The sequence below is a fragment of the Limanda limanda genome, chromosome 13 (assembly GCF_963576545.1).
Source record: "Limanda limanda chromosome 13, fLimLim1.1, whole genome shotgun sequence".
Lineage (NCBI taxonomy): Eukaryota > Metazoa > Chordata > Actinopteri > Pleuronectiformes > Pleuronectidae > Limanda > Limanda limanda.
This window is the reverse complement of record NC_083648.1, coordinates 14204927-14218695: the sequence shown is the minus strand read 5'-3', so window position 1 is coordinate 14218695 and position 13769 is coordinate 14204927. Positions and strand designations below refer to the sequence as shown.

The window sequence follows — 13769 nt, the reverse complement described above, 5'->3', positions numbered from 1 at the left end:
ATGAAGGTTAATTATGAAAGATATAATCATATTTAGCAAGAGATAAACATATTTATAATCTCTGAATCTGGGTGGGGCTGGCTAAGAAGTCCTTTGGCAAGGCCTTCCACCCAGGACTCCACAGGTAGTGTTAAAGTTAAAATACAAGTGGACGGCATCTTGCTATAGTGATAAAAACAAACAAACAAACAAACAGATGTTCGAAGACCGAAATATAACTAAGCTCTGAATTTTTCACCATTTCATTTTTCGATTTTTCAAGTCTTTCTAACAAGCAAAAGATGATATGAAAGTTGACGATGGTGCTCCTCTGTACATCCCTGTATTCTCCTCCCTCCTATTATTCCTACTGGTAATTGCTTTTTCTTATTTCTGGCCAGGTCAAGGCATCTTCATTGCACACATTGACGACAGAATGGAAATAAAATCACAGGTCACACGTTGTTCCAAAGTGTCTCACGCTTCTGTTTACAATTTGAACATCTTCTAGTCCAGATAATATAGAAGTACAACAGCACTCAGTTCATCGTACAGTCTGAAATTGTGAGTGAGTCCCTGTGTTGATGTCTTGATTGTTGTTGTGTTATTTTGGTTCACAATGACATGAATGGCTGTTCATAAGCACAGCAAGTGACGTCTACCTTCCCGTCCGTGGACTGGTAGAGAAACAGTATCAAGTCTGGACCCTGAACTCCTGGTGTGGATTGCATGAAGTGTGATAGCTGATAACCATATGGTAGTGTAGACCCTGGTCTCCTGTTGTCATGGTAGTGAATTAGATTAAGACAATAGTCTCAACTCTGGCGCGTTCCGATGGATCGGGGGTCATTCGAGGGCTGCCATTGTTGTTGGTCCTGCGAATGCTGCCCGTCCCGTGGCACGGCGCCCCCTGTAGTCATGCCATGGTGATGGGCGCCTGGCTCATTTGAACCCTCATGGACTGGATATTACTGAGGATCTTCTTCTGGTGGCCGGCCAGGGTCACTCCTATTCTCAGCAGATCCCTATGGAGAGAAAGAAGCACAGAGACAGAACATTGAAGAGCAGGAATAGATTTTGAAGGGAGAGATGAAGAGACAAAGGGATTTCCATCATATTGAAGATGGATCAATTGAGTATGAGATGATTTGACTATCAAACATTCCTGGAATGTTCACACTCCAAACATCGCTGTACTTTATATAAAAGCACAATTTCTAGATGGATATCTGGAATGAATGAAAACACAATTTGACAAAATGTATTCTCTCACTTGGGAGAGGACTTAGTAATGCATGTTGCTTTGCATTGCAAAGAGACTGCATAAATGCCACCAAGCCCCAAGCATACGTTTTTAATAAAATATGTGAGAATGGTTTTACATTTTCATTCACATTTCTACTCCAAGCAACATTGTTAATTAAAATAAATGGAGGGCACCATTTGTGTCGATTGTTGCTACGAGTACTTTGAGAACAGCTTTCGTGACCCAACCTTTTAAAATACTCCACATAAGCAGCATATATAAATAAATATGCCTTTTAAAGCATGTATTTAAAGCCTTTACGTTCAGAGCCATATTTTTGGAAAGCTGCTCACAGCACAGTTGGAAATATTGGCACAGACACAACCCTGTTATTTTCCATAATGATGAGTCATATTTTAATGCATTTCCCATACAGGCTCTACTTTGATGCTATCATTCAGAGACTGAGTCGCTGGTCACATTCATGCCAAAAATAAATGCACTTGATGTCATTTTATTTGAGTGTGCCCATCAAGTGCCATATGGGTTTGGAAAAATCTCCATTTGCACACGAGCGGGTGAACTCACTCTGAGGTCATTTGAGCCACCAGCTGCAGGGAGGTAAAGCCTGAGTTGAGGAAGTTGTCTCTGTACTGGCTCATCTTTATGGCGGTGAGCCAGTCCTCGACTGAGCTAAAGGTGTTGAAGTCAGGTATGGATCTGTCCAACAGTGGCTGAGAAGGCCTGCAGGGGAGGGAGAGAGAGAGACAGAGGGAGAGTGAGCGAGAGAAGAACAGGGGTAAGCGGAGATATAGTGCAGCTGCTTTGATGCAATATTAAGCAAGGGGGATTTACAGAGGAGGAGAGTAACAGGGGTTATGGTGCTGGCGTGGGTGTTGGTGTGAGAAGAAGAAAGTGAGCATGTGTGTGAATACAGTGTGAAGGCTTTGGAAAGTATTCTGACCTGATCAATACAATTCTATCGATATTTAAACTTATATAGTCGTTGTAAGACATGACCTATGGGTAAAATCGGGAGAATTGGCCACAATCTCTCTTCACATCTTCGTCAGTATCTTCTATGTTTGTGTCACCCACGTTTTACAGGGAGATATTGGTTTTCTCCCTTTTTTGTTTTTGTTTCTGTCACATGTCAGAAGCATCAACAACCCCCCCACACACTTGCAGGGGATCCCCTGCTGTGCTCTCACATCGGATCTTCCTGGATTTCTACAGACTTTATACCAAGAGGCTAGGAGGATAAAGTCCGTAGAAACTGTGGCGCTCCTCATTTGGACATTTCAGACATGCACCTCCTCTGCAGAGTCCTGTGCATTTCTGAAAGCAGCTTATATATATATTTAAATAAACTTATATATAAGAAAGAGAAGATATTCTCCTGTATAATGGGTAAAAACCTTCATTCCTTGGTCTGAAAGCCAAGTGCTGCACCAAGCAGAAACAACAACACCACTCATTACCTGGGCAATCCCATCCCCACAATGAAGAGTGCTGTGGTGATTCTTCACGGTGTCAGATACTATGAAACTGGTGACAAAGAAACAGCAAACCGAGCTAAAGACAGAGGGGACCATGAAGAAAAAAAAAACTGCTCCATTTAACAAACTCAAACTCACATGGGGCTAAAAAGTTCACTTTACAGCATGGCAGACGCCCAGAGAACACAGCCAAATCAAGTGGCTTCAGGACAAGTCTCTGAATGACCCTCAGTGGGCCGGCCAAAGCCTGAAAATTGAATTGGAATATCTGTGGAGAAACCTGAAGCGTGCAGTCCGCGTCCAATCTGGCCAAGCTTGAGAGGATCTTTGACCGATGGTGAAACAAGGTGTAGAAAAACTGGCAAGAAGATGCCCGGTAAGATTAAAAACCAGTCAAGGCCAATTGTCCCACTACAAAATGATGCTATGGTAGAAGTGAGGTTTCTGTTAGTCTTCATTTCTCAAAAAAAACAAACCTTTTTTTTTTCCTTTTGGGGTAAGAATAATTAGAATAAGAATAATGTGAGACCACAATATGTGGAAAAAGTGAAAACTTCCTAAAGCCAATATTAGGGTGAGGGGGGTGATAGGGGAGGAGGTGACTCATAAGCAGAAAGGAAAAAATCACAGGGAAGAAAAATTCATGTTTTATGCAAATCAGCAGTAAAACATTCATGATTATTTAATGAGAGGATGAAAAAGTAGAGCGTGTGAATGCTGGTCTGTGTAAATACTGTATATATATATATATATATATATATATATAAACAGATGAAAGGCATACTTGTGTGTGCTTAATGTCCACTTGAACATGAATATGGAAGAAGTGTTGACAGAGGGTGTGTTGTTTCTTTCTCTACTCACACTGCAGGGATGTTGGCCACGGCTTTGAGGCTGGTGGGGTTACGGATCATCTTGTCCAGGGTGCTGACGATGTCGGTGAAGCGGGGTCGCACGTTGCGGTCCTTCTGCCAGCAGTCCAGCATCAGCTGGTGCAGGGCGCTGGGGCAGTCCATGGGCGGTGGCAGGCGGTAGTCCTGCTCGATGGCATTAATCACCTAAGGGAGGAAGGGCGAAGTCATACAGTAATTACATTTAGTAACTGTCCCTGGTAGTGTGTGTTTCTATGGGCGAGCTGGTTGTCCAAGATTTACCTCGTCAAAAATGCAATAGTATTCTGACTGAGTTTAGTGACATTTATCCTAATTGAGCATATCCACCTTGTTATCCTGACACACTCAGCCCTGCCGCCCCACCCCCAACACAGAAACACACACACATTTTATTGGTCACTCGACTGACAGCATTCAAGGTGGTGTGCCCTTCCTTGACTCCAGCCAATGACATGTCGCCCTTGGAGGAGGGAGCAGGGACAGAGAAGGACAGAGGGGAGTGTCACTGGAGTAAAGTCACTGGCAGATTGCATAGATCGACAGTCCAGTGCAGTCTCAATGCACCACTCATTACCACTAACAGCCTTTTTACACAGAGATCAAAACCTACATGTATATGCATTTTTTTTAAATGGGCTACAATTGCTTAATAAAAGGTGATTCAATATCGCCAGTGGACAAGTCTACATTTCTGTTTTCTAGTGTCTCACCTTTGATATTTTGAAGGCCAGTGACCATGTTGTTGCAGGTTCATTTTAATATATTTTGCTTCAGAATATTCAAATTTAATGCAGACTGAGTGCTGCTTTAACAGAGAGGGCAAAAGAGATGCAGAATTTACTGATGCGTGTATTATGTCCTTGGTGTCATGTTTACATCCCTGAATATAAAATCAGAGAATTAGCGGCTTTTCATCCAGAGTGAAAGGGACTTAAATGTAAATGTGATATAAAAGCATTAAATTCAATATTCTTCACATTTCATGTTTGGTATCTCCAATACATGTTTTGTAATAAATATACCGACAAACCAGCAGTGCATAAGAATCCATTAACAACAGTGGTAGATGTAGAGATACACTTTCTGATTAAAATGACATGCTGTATAACACAATCTAGTATAACAACACCACCAAGCCTGCAAAGCTACAGAATAAAATCATTATTAAGTTAGAATTTATTAAAGGGCTGCTGTACAAGATTACTTTTGGATTGTAAAGGCTTTTTTTCTTTCTGGTTACTTTCTGATTCACTCATATTGCAAGAGATAATTTGAATCAGATGTGCTAATGTGGTTGCATCTTTCCAAACCTAACTGTTAAAATCAGTCAGATGATAAGATGATAGATAATACATTTTATTTGAAAGCTTTTTCCTGAAGCTTTATAAAATTGCTCATTCTGGGTCTTGATTCAAACTGGACGAAAATGTTAATAATTTTCTTTGAATAAACTGCTACGACTAAAACTAGCATAGCAGTTATGTTTTTATAGCAAGACTCAGACAAAAACTACATCCAAAGACAGACACTTATAAATAATTAATATATTGCATCAAAGTATAACAGTTATTTTACACTACAATGACTATAAATTGATTTATTGCACACTGAATTAACCCAGCTTTAAACTATTCCTCTATATCCACACTCTCCATAGATGTAAGCTTTCTTAAAAATGCATAGTCGTGAGAAAAGGGTGTGAATTCGAGTGGAAAAGATACTATCGTTAAAAATTAGAGGCTGCCCTATAGGTTGGCATCTCCATTTCAGAGTTGAATGCAACTCAGCAGAAAAATCTTGACAAATGGTGCATAGCGAGGAGGGTGTGTGTGTGTTTGTGTTTTAAATTGTGCATGTGTGCGTGGACCGAGCAGCCGGACACGCTGAGTGGTGCCAGTCCTCCTCCCTGCATTAGTCCCAACAGGCAGTGGATGCTGCTGGCCCACTGAGGCAACATCTGCTGGGTTGGACGCTCCTTGTGGAGCAGGGTCCATAGAGGCCTGATGGCTGGCTAGTTGTCTCACGAGGGGAGCTTAGGGAGAAACCTCATACTATGGGACTATATCCAACGGTTGTGTGTGTGTGTTTGTGTGAGTCTCTGTGTGCATATGTGCGTGTGGACCTTATCCAAACGGACATGGGGAACAAAGCAGAGCTCTCGGCAATCATTCATTGCTCTCAAAAGCCGGCCAGGAAGGAAAGGGGCTAGTGTGCGACTCCATTCAAAGTCAGAGTCAAGGACATCTCCAGTGATGATGCTACGAGATGGGGACTGATAAACAATGTGTGATTTATTGCAGCTTCCGCTCTTATGAGTTATCCATAAAGGGGGGGCAGCTCGTGTGGCGACTGGCAGCCGTTTCTTATAGTCAGAGCTTTTTATTATTTTTTACTAAAGTTTTATTCGATGTGTCGACCAAAGTCAGCCAGAATTTGAGTGTCTTAAAGTCCTGTTTTCATGAGTCGGCACAGTAGTGGCGAGTTTCTGAGTTTCTTTTAAATTTATTAAAGAATTTCAAAAACCTGAATACTTCATTTTCCTCAAGGATCTTTAACATAAATCAAGAGATATTGAATGAGCGTGTGATCGCAACAAAATAATTAATAAGAACGCCTTTATTCTGGCCCTACATCCAATTGTTTAGCAATAAAACGGACTAGGGCTGAATTAACTGAAATTACTATTTAGATTCAGATTCTTTGTTCCCAATTCCCATTGTTTTATCCGTATAACTATGGACTGCTCAGCGGTCACCTCATCTCACATGAACATCCCGCTGTGTGCAGCCTCACTCGTGTGCTGCACTTGAAGCTGTGTTGAACATTAATATTCAGAAAACCAGGTGGCACTTAAAAGCACTTAATGGGTTTAGTTTGGACAGATGTTGGATTCAATTTAACCAATAAAATGTGAGCTGTTGTAAATGTTATTTTCTAAAATGAGGACAAGTTATTTGAGTCGTGCCTTTTTTCTCTTTTGGATATTTACTATTGCTATTCAATGAGGCTTAAGTCATTACTAGACTAATCTATGGAATAATCAATTGAATACTCGATTACTAAAAATAATTGATAGGTGCAGCGCTAACATGGACGGATTCCATGGGAATCGGTGATCTACGTGAATACAGGTATTCTTGTCTCATCACATTCACAGAAACAAGCTTACACAGACTCCATCACGTCCTTGGACATAAAATCCTTTTGGGACCACTGACAAACACATATTGACATTTGCAAGACGATTCTGTGAATTAGCTTGAAAGGGATTGAGCAACATCATGAGCCTGTGGTTGATCGTTTTGTATATTTGTTTAATCCGTGCTTTATTTTATTGGATGCGTTTAAACAAAAGACGAGGTCATCAGATTGAGAAAGATTCCAGGCTATTGAGCTGGTGGAGAAAAATCTTTTCTTTAAATGTCTCCTCTAGGGTGATGACACTGATTTTATTGAAGTTTTATTGAATTATACCTGATGTTCTGCCTGGTTGCTTGTAATGTTAATCAGGCTGGTGATCAGAAAGGCTTTGACTATTTTATAATGCCAAGATCAGCCTCTGAGGACAAATTTGAGCAGTTACCCTCGGGGGTTTCCATTATGAGGGCAAATAGATATATATGATAACTGTCATTCAATTGTTAATGGCAGATATTTTACTGTTAGCTGCTTATTTGACTTCTGCACTTTGACCACGACACTGAATTAACTCTTATTCATCACTCTGGCCGTCTTGTCATGTTGAAAGTTTATGTTTGATATCTTTGTATGTGCTTTTTTTTATATCCTGGCTGCAAACCAATTTCAAATGTAGGTACAATAAAGATACTTTACATACTTATTCATCTTTAAATGTTTAACAAAGGGGGTGAAACCCAAGTACAACCACATCGTTAACCGCTGTTCTATTAATGATGCAGTTTATTCAGATTCAAACCCTAAATGAAATGTTCCTTTTTATGATCTTCCTAAAAGATCCCATGAAACGGGCACTTGAACTCCCGGGAAAAAAAAGTTCTTACTCAAGTGAGTGTAAATAAGAGGTCAGCACATTCTTTACTATTACAACTTTCTCCTTGTCTTCATAATAGATGACTCACTATATGTTCTACCCCCAAAATCGAGAGAATCACATTTAGAAAATACTGACAGCATTTATTCTTTTGGAAACTTACATCTTGGTTGGACATGTCCCAGTAAGGCCTCTCTCCAAACGACATCACTTCCCACATGACGATGCCGTAGCTCCACACGTCACTGGCTGAGGTGAACTTCCTGTAAGCAATGGCCTCCGGCGCTGTCCACCTCACTGGGATCTTCCCGCCCTATCGAGAGAAAAGAGGCGCAGTAGGTCAAACGGGTGAAACTCCTGAGATCTAAAACAGTTTATTGCCAAATTCCCTTTCACTGGTGCCACATTAAAGTTGGACATTACCCATGACACCCCCCCCGCTTGCCTCGAATGCCTTCCTCCACCCGTCTAACCATTTAGCCCCTCATCCACCCAGCGAATCAATCCTCCAGCAGGCGAAACACACACACACGATTCTGCCTCTGTCTCAGCAGCAGCTCCCAACAGTGTTCGCCCTTCACACGTCGACCAATATTACATTTAGTGTCTCCTCTCCCACAGCCCTGTTTGAATAAAGGAAGATAGGCCTGCGCTTCTGCTAGTACTTCGAGCGTGTCTGCCTGTAATTGGGCAACCTGGGCCTCAGGCATGCCACGTGCCCTGTTGATTGAAATTGACAGCTGCTTGTTTAAAATTCCACACACACTCGCACGCATTTACAGACACACTTGGGAACATATGCACAGGCACCAACATAGATGACTCCACGTGCACGGGCCCGAGCACACAAACAGACACGCATATGAATTCCTGTTTGTGGCTCGCCATCCCCCATAGCACCACCCTGTTTGTCTGAGTGGAGCTCGCCACCAGTTTAACAATGCCAATTAGCTGAACCTGAGCATTTGCAGATAAGCTACTGTTGGAAACAGTCATCCAAACCTACACAGACCTGCTGCCATCCCGAGAGCTGGGGGGGGAGGCAGGTGGAGGAAAAAAACTGCAACAGAGAGAAACAAGTGATAAGTGGGGAGGAGAATGAGATACAGGAAAATGCTTTTTTCTGGTGTTTCTATCCTCCGGGCTGATGTTTGCAATGCTGGACAAGAGAAATCCCAAACCGCTTGTGTGCTTCCTGTGCGTGTGTGTACAGTAAGTAGGTTCCAGAGGTCAGTGCTGTGTGGCGGTGCAGAGGTGGAGAGGCTGAGCTCATTAATGAGCGCCCCTTCAGGGTTTGACCTTTGAGAGGCTACCGACCCTGAAAAGAGATTTAACATCTGACCCTGGATGGAGACGGCTGTCAGGACACTCAAAGACGCAGAGGCACCACTCATCTCTGGTAAAGCACAGTGGAAGAAAAGAGACGGGGAGCGGTGGAGGAATTACGCAGAGGTGTGACAGAGAGAGAAAGTGAAAGAAATATGGAGAGGAAGAGATCAATAGTGGAATAAAGGCTATCTGCGCCCCAGTGACTTCAATGCCTCTCTCATATTTCAGACAAGTCCATATCTGAATCATCTATACTGAGACCCCAGGACACTTTATTTCATCCTTTCTTTTGTAAGAGAGCAATTGAGCTGCACAGATACAAGCCAAATGTCTTCTCTACAAAAATACAAAAGGGACAATCCACCTTTATCCATCACTCTGTCAGGGGCGATGCTTCAAGTCGATTATTTTGCTTGGACTAACATACATAAGATGAAAAACGAGGAAATAAATGTAGGACATCAGGAACAAAAACTAAAAAAAGCTGCCCATAGCAAAAAACGCTGTTACAGCCTCTCTTTATCATCACTTGCTTACTCCCCTCTTTGCTCTGTGCATCTGGTCTCACGCCCCAGGACCCTGTTGGGATATGAACCGAGTGTCAATGAAATGGCCCGAGCAAAGATACAGGCTTCACAAGAAGCTCCCTGTGTGCCTGAGACAGATTTTAGTAATACATTTCCAAGGCGGGAGTGTCAGAGGCAGCTATGCAAACCTTTAGTAATTACTGCTGTGGGCCAGTGATAGCTCTGCCAAAATCCTGCTTTAATAACATGAAGTGCCGAACAGCTCATGCATAAAGGGAAGGAGGCAAAAACATAATAAAAAGCATTGGCTCTTTTTTGATTCAGTAAAAAAGAGCGCTAATACCACGAGGAATGAGTCGGGGTGTAGAAGCCATGATGGGAATTAAAACCGACCTAATGTCAACACAAAGGCGCGAGTGCTTTGTGAGGCCTCGCAGCATGGGGAGAGCTCTTTGGATATGCTATATTGCTGGCTGCTGAAAAAGGAACAAGCTGTTTTCTGTTTGCCTTGAAGTCTAAAAATGCCCCTGAAACAGAATTCACACACTTCTATGTTCTCGGACATTTAACTGAGAATGTGTGCGGATAAACCGAATTGAATCTAACGCAGCCACTGCAGCTGCAGAACCTTGAAAGGAGTCACCATGATTGACATCGAGTGATACTTCACAAAGCTCTCCTCATTGTAAATAAAGTGGGCTGCAGTGCATTCGTTTCACACAGACACTGGATGGGTCTATTTCCTGCTTGAAAAGTGTTGTCACAATGATTGAAAATCGAGTGCTCATGAGAGCGTGAAAACTTGAAAGAAATGTGTCGTGATGGCGAAAAATACGTTTCCCCCCATTTACCAATTGTGTCTCAAAACCTGCATGTATTAGAATCAGGCATATGCACACGATACAAGTGTGCAGAACACTGAGTAGGACAGACTTAACCCTTCCTACGTGCTCACTAAGGCCTAATTTGCTCGGTTGCTTGTCACAGAGTTTCGTCAGGGTTGCCAGGTCTGTGTTTGGGGCTAATGTTGCAGCAGGTAGAATTAAATGGAAGACCTACTTTTAATGGAAATACCACAAATAATGTGTGCTGGTACATGGCTGGGGGAGTGTGAGTGGGAAGGATGGAGCAGCACGGTGTCGGAGGAGGATGGCGTTGACTCAATTGTTCTTCTGACATTCAATCTTGACTGCATCTGGTCTTTTAGCTCTCTGATCATTTCAAACATAATTTCTTCTGCGTTAAGTGGCCCTCATCTCCTCCATGAAACTAACAGCAGCAGGTTGTGTCCTTGTTCAATGTAACTACTGTAAAGTGCATAATCATAATACATGTTGCCATGCTGGTTGACTGTGAATACAGTGTTAATGGTTCGGCAGATGCATAGTTTGAATTCTGGTATTAGGTTTGATTTTTTATTGGCTACAGCATCAGTTTTGTCACACAGAGCTGGCACCCCCGCCTGTTTGCACGACTTCACTTATGCACATCGAGCAAAAACCCTCATGAGGAAGCTTTCATGCTGACTTCTCGTTTGCTGATATGCACTCGTATTACATGCACAGGCAACTTTCTTTTTTTTTATCCTACTCGGTAAATGCTCATATTAGGGTCAGAACGATTTTTAGCTTATGTGTGAATAAGTACTTGTGAAAATAAATCTGCATGAGATTTAATTTTGAACCTGTGAAGAAAAGGTTTACATTGGTAAGAAAAAAAAAACCTGAGAAAGTGTGAAGAAAATCTGTGAAGAAGAGAGTGGAACCAACTCAGCGCTCACAGCTACCACATCGTGTGTGTGAGGCTCATCTTGACTTTTTCTTTACACCTGTATCTGATTGGACAGCGACAATCCCATCTCAAGTCACATTTATCACTATTTATTTCTTTGTGTTGCTTCCCATGTCCCTCCACGTGGACAACACATCCATAACGCCTTGAGGAGACACAGGTGTGTGGTGTGGTGTCGTCTTCCCTGTGTGTCGCCTAAATGAGGTGACGGCTTGTGACTGGTTCCACCTGGTTGTGACCGGCGCTGACAGGTGGTGACCAGTTTTGACAGCTGTAGCCGTGCGTCCGGAGTGCCACTGCCACGCTGACGTGTCGTGTCAGGTCTGTCAGGTTAAGAAGTGGCACGGTGAGAAGACTGTGCCGCTGTGACAGCCAGGTCCTGAAAGATTGACGATAAACATGTGGTGGCCTGGTAATGTGTGTACTTAGTGGTGTCTGTTGTGGCCCTTGACCGATAGGTGTGTGTGTGTGTGTAGAGAACAAGTAGCAAGGATATGAAACACCTGTCATGTCTTTACAATGACTTGCTCTGCCTCTGCCACTGGTTCAGACCTGGTACAAACATTCGTCCTGAGGGATCAGATCACAAGTGGTGAACTCTACACACGTCTGTCCACATCTGTCAGGGAATTGTGTCCTGAACGGGTCTCCTGTGAGCACTTGTGATTGGACGACACTTCCCTGCTCCATATGCAAATAATCACATACGTCATTTCTGTTCACGAAACCAAATATGTTGTTTTCTCCAAGTCTGAGTGTGATGATCAAGAGAGGGAAAGGGAGGGAGAGAGTGTAAAGTCAGGACGGGCTGAATGAATCGATATACAGCAGGCAGCTCTGCTTTGAAGAAAGACTTTACAGATTTGAAAAAGATTATAAATAATTGTCAGTGTTGATATGTGTCGGTGGTGGAGACCAAGAAAAAAAATCTATGTTTAGTCACTGAGTAACGCAAATTCATTGTGAACTGTAGCGACTGACGGGTCTTTATATGTGGCTCAGGACAAATTTGACCACCTGAGTGATCGGATCTCAGGATGGACTTAGGTGCGTTCCGATCTAAACTTAGCACCGACCACTTTGATGTTAATACCAGGTGTGAATGGGCCACAATGAGCCATATACCTTCACATGGACTGCCACTGACTGGCTGCTGCAGGACAAGCAAATCTACCTTTCAAGTACCATAATCACCAACTAGGTCCAGTCCAGTGTTTGGTCGTGTCTTTATTCCGCCTGTTCACTTCCCAGAAGATATCTAGAGATACCAAACAAACTTTCTCCTTCATCTGAAAGTTAAACGTGTGACCTCTACCCTCCACCATCCCCTCCTCTCCTTCACTTTACTCCTTCCAACTTCAGTAATCCATTTCCAAACAATGTGCCCTCAAATGGACTCGAGCACATTTACTTAGGACGGGGAGAGTGCTCCATCAACATCCTTTTAATGAAATCCTGAGAGCAACGGCCTGCCCTGGATGTCTGCCCCGAAGAGAATGAGAAAGAGAGGAGGCGATGGAGGGAGAGGCTGAGAGGGGAAGAGTGACAGACAGAGATGAGGAAAAAAATAGATGAGGATGTGGCTGGTGACAGTGACGTTGGTTACTCAGACACCCATGGGAATGTCTGGCAGAGAAAAAGATAGTGGGCTTTCACAGTATATTAAGTAAAGTCATGCTTAACTCAAAGGAAAGACTTTGTTTGTTTTGTTTAGTGTTTTACAGATTTAAAGTGAACCTTACAGCCTTTTTGTGTTTTAGATTTGATTAACCGAGGAATTCCAAAAGAGAATCAGAAATTGATCTTCCCATGCAGCATGGGTTCACTTTTTGAATTCACTGTGTGGGAAGATAACAAAGAGGAACAAAACATTTCTGTACACCCAGAATAGCCTCCCGCTCTACTTCTGGATAATTAAATCACAATAAAGATTTAAATGTGTACACTTTATATTGCCATGCACCTTGTGTCTGCAGCTTTATGATCTTCTTTCAAAAATAATGTCAGCTGCAGTTGGAGGTAAAATCCAAATGCAGCGATAAAGCAAAACGTATTTTATTATTCTAGTGATTGGGGCTGGAGACCAGAAGGTTGTGGTTGTTGGTTGTAATATTACATCAGAATTTAATTTCAGGAAATGTTTCAACTATATTTAAAATGATCCTTCAAACCTTCAATTCCTACTCTTGCTTTTTTTATTTGTAACAGAGTACGAAAACATTTATCAAAGCATTTCTTTCCCAAAGTTTCAAGCATTGTATTTTATAACTTTGTAGCATTACTCTGCACATCAAAATATAAATTTACTGGTTATATCAAATTCAACTTTAACTCACCCTTGTGGTTCCTCCACAGGTTGTAAAAAAAAATAATAATAATAATTTGGTTAACCAACAAATTTAATTTTCAGTTTGTGACTCTGCAGTAGGGTATGAATTTTTTATTTTTTTTTTAAATACAGTTTCACAATCAGAGAAGACATCCCTTATTTCA

The 13769-nt window shown here is 42.1% G+C and overlaps 1 protein-coding gene across 1 annotated transcript in view; it reads right to left on the bottom strand.

Moving 5' to 3' along the window:
* Window positions 1–895: 895 nt before the first annotated feature.
* Window positions 896–13769, bottom strand: part of LOC133017501 (ephrin type-B receptor 1-B) — a 107706-nt gene continuing 94832 nt past the window's right edge. The window contains exons 13-16 of the mRNA XM_061083610.1: window positions 7793–7942; window positions 3589–3782; window positions 1814–1969; window positions 896–1004 (exon numbers count right to left, since the gene is read on the bottom strand). Of these exons, the coding sequence (XP_060939593.1) occupies window positions 896–1004; window positions 1814–1969; window positions 3589–3782; window positions 7793–7942 (609 nt within the window). The remainder of the gene's footprint in view (window positions 1005–1813; window positions 1970–3588; window positions 3783–7792; window positions 7943–13769) is intronic.